Source organism: Scomber scombrus, chromosome 21 (assembly GCF_963691925.1).
Source record: "Scomber scombrus chromosome 21, fScoSco1.1, whole genome shotgun sequence".
Taxonomy (NCBI): Eukaryota; Metazoa; Chordata; class Actinopteri; order Scombriformes; family Scombridae; genus Scomber; species Scomber scombrus.
The window spans coordinates 21,199,035-21,208,114 of record NC_084990.1 but is presented as its reverse complement, the minus strand read 5'-3'; the positions used below and the strand labels follow the sequence as shown (position 1 = coordinate 21,208,114).

The 9,080-nt window shown below is 38.4% G+C and overlaps 1 protein-coding gene across 1 annotated transcript; it reads left to right on the top strand.

Annotated features, from left to right (window-relative positions):
* The first annotated feature begins 1,857 nt into the window (after positions 1-1,857).
* On the top strand, positions 1,858-4,947 carry plaub (plasminogen activator, urokinase b). Its single transcript, XM_062442269.1, has 10 exons — positions 1,858-1,974; positions 2,154-2,247; positions 2,326-2,430; positions 2,512-2,665; positions 2,975-3,072; positions 3,276-3,471; positions 3,559-3,710; positions 3,793-3,933; positions 4,515-4,663; positions 4,753-4,947. Exons 1-10 carry the CDS (start codon positions 1,858-1,860, stop codon positions 4,945-4,947), a joined length of 1,401 nt encoding a protein of 466 aa, XP_062298253.1.
* Positions 4,948-9,080: the final 4,133 nt, after the last annotated feature.

Below are 9,080 nucleotides of genomic sequence, written 5' to 3'. Positions count from 1 at the left end.
ACATATCATAGATATAATTAATATTATTTATTAATCTTTGTATAGCACCACTCAACGTTGTTTTATGTGGGAAAACCAAATTCAGCACTAAAATTAAATAAAATCACAGAAGCACAGAAAATTAAATAAAATGCTAAGCATCCGAATAAATTAAAAAAAGGGATTGAGATGATGTTACTGCATCTGTAAGAAGGTCATATAACAATACTGCAGGTCTTATTTATTTTAAATAAATATTTTTTTCTGTTTCTGTGTTTACTACTGAAGTCTAATAATTCCGAGGGCCCCTAAAGGCAGCATCACACAAGCAGGATCCAAACCAGAGGACTTCCGGGATCCTAATGTACATATTTGCTCTCATTCACAGTATTCATTGGGTTAGTACTGCTTTCATTGATTAATGAGATTTTGATTCTGGGGCAGGAACGAGACTGAAAATACTTCATCTTCATCACCATCCTCCTCCTCATCGTCAGTACTGATACAGCATCACCTGTGCAGGTGTCAGATTACCTGCTGGCCTCAAAATGAGATGCAGTATATGTTAGTGTGTGTATGTGCCCCCCTCTTTTTCCTTTTCTTTTTCTTCACCTGTTCAGCTTGAGATGAACCCAGCACGAGACAGCAGGTGAGGATGACCCCAGTGTGCCACTTCAGGTGCAATAAGGATAAATGAGCTCTGCTGTTCATAGAGCAACAGTGACATCCAGTGAATTAATCAGAAACTTAAGAAAATACATTTAAGGCCAACATCGCCTTAATTCATACATTAACACTTCAGATTGGCCTTTTTGTTGAATGAAAAACATTTTTAATTAGAAGAAAAACACGTTTATATCCCTTGATGTAAGATATGGTGTTGGTTTCTGTAATGAAACTCAGGTATCATATCAGCACTTGTTTCAAAAATGTCAGATTCATATATTATTTATATACTGTAATAAATGCATCCATGTAAATGCAGTATTATGTACAGTAATTGAAGTAAATTATTAACTTAGTAAGCAAGTATTTTAACATTAGCCAGCTACCTAGCCAGCTAATGTCAAATGTGAGTATAGTTAATGTCAGTAACAGCAGATTAGCACTGATTAAAATACATATATTTTTTGGGGCATTGGTAACCAAACAATTAATTGATTAATAAAGAAAACAGATTCTACACAGTGGAGACGACAACATCCAACTATTTTTTTTTTCCTTTAACCCATACATACTGTTCAGGGTCAAATTTGAATTTATTCTATAAAATGTTTTCCTGGACCATAAAATAGTAACTGTGAATGTCTTTTAATCAAACAGAAGGATGAATCAAACATTTAATAATGACTAATGGGGAATTCATCGATGTGAATTGGTGTAGAGACTAATTATGAGTCAGAATGTGAACAGTATATGACGGTTAAGCAAAGACAAAAAAAGTGTGGCAAAATGTGGTGAATAAGTTTAAAAATAGATTACAAAGACCTTGTGACACACTCATTAAGGGTTGCAACCAATTCCTCCTCATGCAGTGATCCATGCGTGGTATCAATTACCCAACTGGTGCTGGAGGGGTATCACTGGCGAAACTGTGTGGTGTCACTGGTGAGGCTGTGTGGTGTCACTGGGTGTGGACTGGCCAACAAACTGCAGGCTAATGCCGTTCGGACAATCTTAAGCATGTTTTATGATATCATGTCATTTTTAATCCAGACTCATTTGAATCCAGAATCTGTTAAATTCACCATGTAAACAGCTGCAGGCCCAACATACCAAAGTTACTGAAATGCTTCCTGGGATTTATAAATGTGGGTTAACCGTCTAATAACTCTGACTCATTTACTCGCCCATGCAAACACTATTTCTTCACACCTAATGGGCTCGGCCAATCATGAGTCTCTCCCCCCCTCCCTGCACGTTTCTCCGGCAAGACATAACAGAGCAAACCCTGAGGAGGCTCCCACACTGCTGCCTGCAAGCACGCTTCACACTGTTTGGATTTTAATCTGTGCAGCGAGGCGAGAAACCATGATGATAAACTTTGGAGTTTTAATTTGCACTCTGGCAGCTCTTTCAACAACTGAAGCAGTAAGAAGATTTTTATCTTGTACTGAAATATTGCATTTATTTTCATGAGAATTTATCTGACTTTTAAAAAAATATATTTTTAGGGATTGTTGAGGCGAAACAGAAGGGAGTATGTCTTTGGTTCCCCTTCCTCCTCCTCCTCCTCGTCTTCGTACTCTTTCTCCTTTGAAAGTTCAGGTGAGAAACATTTGTCAAGGCTCTCTGGTGCTGTGTCTTGAGTTCACACTGTATTAAGTGTATAATTTCATTTGTTAGGTGAGGTCTGTCTTAATGGAGGCTCCTCATTCCCATCCTTGTCCACTGGTGAACACTCATTTTGTCTGTGTGCTGATGGCTTCGAGGGGACAAACTGTGAAACAGGTATGAACCTAAACTGCTAACAACTTTGCATTTATCTTTTTCATATTTTTTAATTTTTTAAAAACTCAACTTTAACTTTAGTGAAGGGCACCAGCTGCTACAAGGGTATGGGACTGTCCTACAGAGGCACAGTGTCCCGCTCAGAGAGTGGACGGAGATGTGTGGACTGGGATTTGGAGACCAGGATGTTGTATATGTCTGGAGATGTCAACTCTGGGAGGCACAACTACTGCAGGTAGGCTGATATTAATCTAAACCTAAACAGTCTGTACACCAAACATCAGCTGAGCTCTGCATGCAAAATGTCATGTAAAATAACCAAAAGTATTCAAAGTTTGGCAGAAAAGTTTGTGTCCATGTAGGACTCCATCACTCATACTCAGAAGCTGATATGTTTCAGGGTCTTTAAAGCTGTTGTTATTTTTTTTTTTACTTCAAGTCTAATGTGGTGGATACAGAGCAAACCCAAAGAAAAACATGTATTTCATACTTTAAATGCCACATATTGTGTAGTTTGATGGATGCAATGTTGTGTTTACTACAGAAATGTAGCCTATAAAGAACGCCCGTGGTGTTACGTTCGGAGAAACCAGCAGCTCGTCTGGGAGTATTGTGACATTCAACGTTGTGGCTCCGAAACTGGTGAGTGTAACTATTTTTTATTACCTTCTAAGACATTATAAACCAGATGCTTCATTAGTCTAAACAGATCTGATCTTGCAGTTCCTGCCCCACCTTCACCTGCACCTGTTGATCCCGAAACAGGTGAGTTCACGCTTCACTGAACCTGTCAAGACTTTCCATGTTTTTTCCACGACTGTTCTGAACTTTGTTTCACCCTCCAGCTGCAGAGTCCAGCTGTGGTGAGCGCACCAGAAAACAGATGAAGATTGTGGGTGGAACAGTTGCCACTGTGGAATCCCACCCATGGGTCGCTGCCATATTTTGGCGCAGCAAATCCAAGGAGAAGATTTTCCGTTGCGGGGGCAGTCTGATCTCCGCCTGCTGGGTCCTGACAGCTGCCCACTGTTTTCCCGATGGGTAAGAAGTAAGATCATTTACTGTAAGCACAGCAGGTGCATAGAGATGACAGAAGCTTAATTGGACTGTTCTACATTCGTCTTTCAGTTCCCACACCAAAGTGAACCGCTTCTCTGTTATTCTGGGGAAAAATGCTCTGAATGAGACCGACCCGACTGTGGAGCAAACATTCGGAGTGGAAGAAATCATCATCCATGAAGGGTATGACAACATTGAGGGGAACTTCAACAATGACATTGGTAAGAAAGGATTCTTTTGATGCTACAGTATTAATGATTTAATGTGACCAAAGAAAGTGATTTCTTGATTATTGTCATGCAGCCTTAGTGAAGCTGAGGGCCAAACATGGAACATGTGCAAAGGAGAGCAACTCTGTGAAGACTGTCTGCCTCCCGCCTCCTCACCAGAGCCTCGTGCCTGGTGTCCCCTGTGAGATCGCTGGATATGGGAAAGAGAAATATGGTGAGGAAAGTTGGTGCTCTCGGTCGCTCTTTCTCTCTTAACCGAACCAGTCAAAGCAGATGGATGCTGGAGCTCAGTTCTGCTTGAGGTTTCTTCCTGTTAAAGAGGGATTTTCCCTCACTATACTGTTGCCAAGTGCTTTATAAATACAATTGAATTCAATTGAAAAGATGCTAGGAAGGGAGAATACAATAAGTGCAAATTTCCTAAAGCCATCATGGGCAGCTCCTGTTTTAGTGAAAAATGAAGAAGGCTCATCTTCATCTGAATCAAACAACAATGCTTGAATCAAATCAGTCTTGCACTTTTTTAAATCACATAACCATAGCCCCACACTTTGTTTACGTGAGCCAGCTCTATTCCCTGAAGAAGACCAAGAGACGTGACTGAAAGTGATTAATTTGTGACATTTCCTGTTCCCAAATTAACATGAACTAGCATACATGCTGAAACATGATTTCATATTACAGTAAAATCTGAGAAGAAACAGTAACTACAGACTCAATTGTGGTACTTTCTGGTATTCCACAATCTGATGTATTGTACATTTGTTTGGTTTTAAAGCCTATTTTTCTTTTCAGGTTTGTGGTATAGGTCCCAGTACCTCCGAGAGGCTCAGGTGAACCCTATCGCCGACTATGTGTGCCGACAAAAGGACTATTATGGAAACATGATAACTGATAACATGTTTTGTGCTGCTCGTCCCGACTGGAGCCAGGACGCCTGCGAGGTATTTTTACATGTCTGGACTCGATCAGCCTTTCCATCTGCAGACCTGTTTGTCGATTTCCGTTAACACTGCACTTCTCTTTCCCACAGGGAGACTCAGGAGGGCCTCTGGTGTGCGAGACTGACAACAGGCTCTTCCTCTTTGGAGTGATAAGCTGGGGCGACGGCTGCGCGAGGGAGTTACGACCCGGCGTTTACACCAGAGTGACCAATTACAACCAATGGATAGAAGAGAAGACCGGACTGTCATCCATTGCTGCTGGGAGCATGTTCCCTCAGAAGTGACCAGCAAGCAGATCCAAGAGGATGCGAAAGTGCTGCTGTTCTGTCATTTCCTCTGTGATCTTATATGTTCCAAAGCCTGATATATCTTATTCCTCTGTGCTGTGGACCTTCATTGTTGTCCAAATAATACTTAAAAACACAGCAATGAGACACAGCACCGCACTGGGTGACATGCTCCTTCATTGTGAAGAGTTTGGTCATGTTAGTTTGTTTAGAAATGCCTCCAAAGACCAATAACAGTGATCATATTTTCTGTCTCTGGAGCAGTGGTCTTGACCCCGCTCTTAAAGAGCTTCTGCCCTGCACGATTTCCCAACTCTAACACACCTCATTCTAACAATTAATTTGTTATCAAGCAGCTGAAGCTTGTCAACGGGCTTGATAACGAGTTAAATATTAGAATCAGGTGCGTTAGAGTCGGAAGATACCTAAAACATGCAGGGCAGTAGCTTTCCAGGAGCAGGGTTGGTGACCACTGCTCCTGGAGAGTGCTACATTGTAAATTGCTCAACCTCAGTACAAAGTCAAGAGGTTGTGATATGTAGCACAACAAGCTAGTAAAGCTTTAAATAACAACATATGCCTGCACATGCTCAGTGGCGTATTACACAGAACTACTCTTTGGAGACTGAAAACATGATCGCTGTTATTGGACTTTGGAGCCGTTCCTAAACAAACTAACGTGACCAAACTCTACAGCACAGAGAAGTAAGATACATAAGGCTTTAGATACACACACAAAGCTCGTCAGTGGATCAGATCATTGTTGGTTTGGATCCAAACATGAGATTTGTTGCCAATGAGAAAAACAGAGAAAATCACTCATTTAAAACATGCACATGTCACATTACAACTTTTCAAGACCAATTACACAGCAACTGTGTATGGATTTTTTGATGTACGTTACATATATTTCCAAACCATTCCACTGGTTTACATTTACTTCATTATGTTAAAAAAATCAAGTAGCAGACTCTTAATTTCATTTAAGTCTCAACTCTGCATTAATCTATGTCAGTGTTACATGATCATAGGTATCATCATTATCGCTATCTTGTCTGGAATGAAACACATCCAGTAAAGTACACGTGATTTTTTTTTTTTTTTTTTGGGGGGGGGGGGGGGGTTTAAGCAAATGTTCAAGCTTTTTAATTTTTTAAAAATGAAATTACAACATTTAATGTAGACCTGTCTCTGCTGTGCGAGGGTATTTAAATTCATACATTTTTTCTGTGGTATTTGTTGCATTGAATGTCTAGCTGCTTGTTTCTGTCTTAGAGAGGGATGCCGTATTGTTTTCAGATATTGGACCTAATCATATATTTTTATAGATTATTTTTGTAGTTTTTATTGTGTAGGATATAGAGTTGATCATTTTGATTTTCATGTTGTAAATACTGTAAATAATGTTTACGTAATTGACTGGATCTAACTTGGATCCACACCTGGGTACAAACAGGTGGATTCACATGATAAAGACGTGAAGTACAAATATTGCAATTGTACTCAATAAATCACCTTTTTGTGGTACTTCAGTGTGTGGGTGTTGTTGAGTTTCTTCACTAACTGCTTTTATCAATTTATCAGAAAATACTTTTGTGATTTAGTTTTACACTTCCATAAAGTTAGAGTTAATGCCACTACGGCTACATGTAGTCGTAAATATTCTGTATTTAACTACAGTGCCAACACCCAACCTTAAATAATCTTTACTGTTCAATTAAACAGAGACAACTGCTGTATTCTTAATAGTTTGTCATCAGTAGTTTTTGACTTTGATCATCATGTTATTATGATCTTAATTTTTTATGTGTACAAAATTCATGTGCAAACCTTTATGGCATATTTCAATCTTGCTTTAAAAATGTACATTCATGTTGAACAGTAATTAAGACAAAAAACAAACAAACACAAAGTCTAAAATTAGAATCCGATAACTAACAAGTCAAAATAAAAAGAAAAGTTTCAGGGCATATCTATATTTTTGTATTTCTGTATTTTCTGTACACAATTTATCTGCAAAACTTAAACGATTTTGTAGATAAATTGAGTTAATTCTTCCATCTAGTAATTTGGGTAATAAAAACGGTGTACTGTATGTAATATTGAGGCTGTACTTGATCTGAACACAAGATGGCACTAAAATGTTACAAATAAACAGCAGTGACACTACAGGTGAGGCAGATGATAAATGATTTAATTATCCCCAAGAATGCCTCATTTGTGTTGACTGAAATGAACACTGAAACATGTAGTGGTAATTGTATTAAGGCAATCAGATCTTATAAAATTTAACTGACTTTATGAAAGTGTTGGACCCCTGTCTGCAAATGTTGAACTTTGACATTCCTCTTTTTTTTTTACATTAATTATAAGCAGTGCAAAAAAGTTGAAAATGCACATGAAGTGAAATAAAGTGGTTTCTAAATGAAGATTTTTATGTAAAGAGTAGTTCTGTATCTGATCTTCCCACTTCGAGATTTTTCCAGTTGCAAGTCCACCAGCACTAATGTATTGCTGTTTATGTTTCCTTATTGATTTCCCTGTTTAATGAAATTATCCTATATTGATTTTTATGAGTCCTCTCCAGGTGAGGGCCTCTAGTATCAGACCTACTTCTCACAAACAAGGGTTTTCATCAATGTTTTGATATCAGAGAGGAAGTTGGCAAGCATGAAGATTCGGCTCTTTCCATTCTGTCAACATGTGATCAAGCTTGAACTGCACAGACTGAATATAGAGTCCCCTCTACTGGTCTTTGACTGCAATTATTATGTGATTTTCCAACAAAAAAAACTGAGTAAGAAATACTACACATCATGCATCATGCAGGAGCTGACCTTGGATGAAACTGTGAAATTGAGCCGCCTCCCTTGATCGAGAGAGAAAGGATAAATACTCTATAAAGTGTGTGAGTTCTGTTGCAGTAAAACGCAGGTTGCAGGCTGTAGTATAATAGCTTGATATATAACATAAAGAAATAAATAAAAGAACATAATATTGTCCAGGGGATAAAATGTTATACAAGTCTCTTAAAAGCCAGTTTAACAAGGTGTGGTTTTTGTTGCACAAGTAGCTGTGATTGTAAACGGTCATTCATTCCACAGTTTCAGTGCCGTGACCTGTCACACTTGTCACACCTTTGTTACGAGTCCTGACTTGAGAACTGTGAGAAGAGGTTTTTTCTGCTGACCTAATTGTACAGTCTTGTACACATAGGTCAAAAAATCAGCTTGAAGCTAATCCATTTAACTATACTTGAACTGTCCTCTGGAAGCAATGGGAAGCCAATTAACAGATGCTGAAATCAGGGTTGGTGTGTTCTCTTTGTGGCATTTTGGACTCATCACAGACTATTCAGCATGGATTATAGAGAGTTACAGTAATTTACACAAGATGCAATAAAGACATAAATAACTTCCTCCATCTGTCAGGGTTGGGAACCACTGACGGATACAATACATTTCAATACAGTTACTATACATTGCATTTTATAAACTTGTGTTTTGTTCTGTACAATCTTAGTAAATCAAAGGATGGGTTCTGGATGGGTTGACCTGGCTTACTGGCCTCCAGCTTCTGGCATCCAAAGAAATTTGGATGAATTTTAATTATTTAATTATTGGACACCCGAATGAACAGGATGGCTGCTGCTGGATCGAGCCTAGGCAGAGGAACCCTGCCTAAAATAAGATGAAAATAATCATATATTCTTTTAAATAAAATAAAAACAATACATTTTATAAAACCAGTAGACATACAATAATAATAATAATATATACAGTATGTAGCTACTACAATTAGGTTGCAAAATCAGACAATTCAAATAAAATGATGTGTCTGTCTTGTTGCACTAAGAAGAAAAAAGAGGGGGCGTTTTTTGGAACGGTTATAGTTAAGACACCCAGACCATAAAAAGAAAGCCTGTTGCATCACATTGTGCTCATTTGTCACTGTGCTAAAACAACACCTATAGTTGCTCAAAAAGTCTTTCTGAAGTAGTGAAAAGAATGTATGTGTATGAAGGGATGAATTGGAAATGTATTACCGACTGCCACAAAGATTTACTTCAGATGATTAAGTGTTGAAGGTTTGAGCTTCATCTAAAATGAGTCATGTTTAGAAGATATATG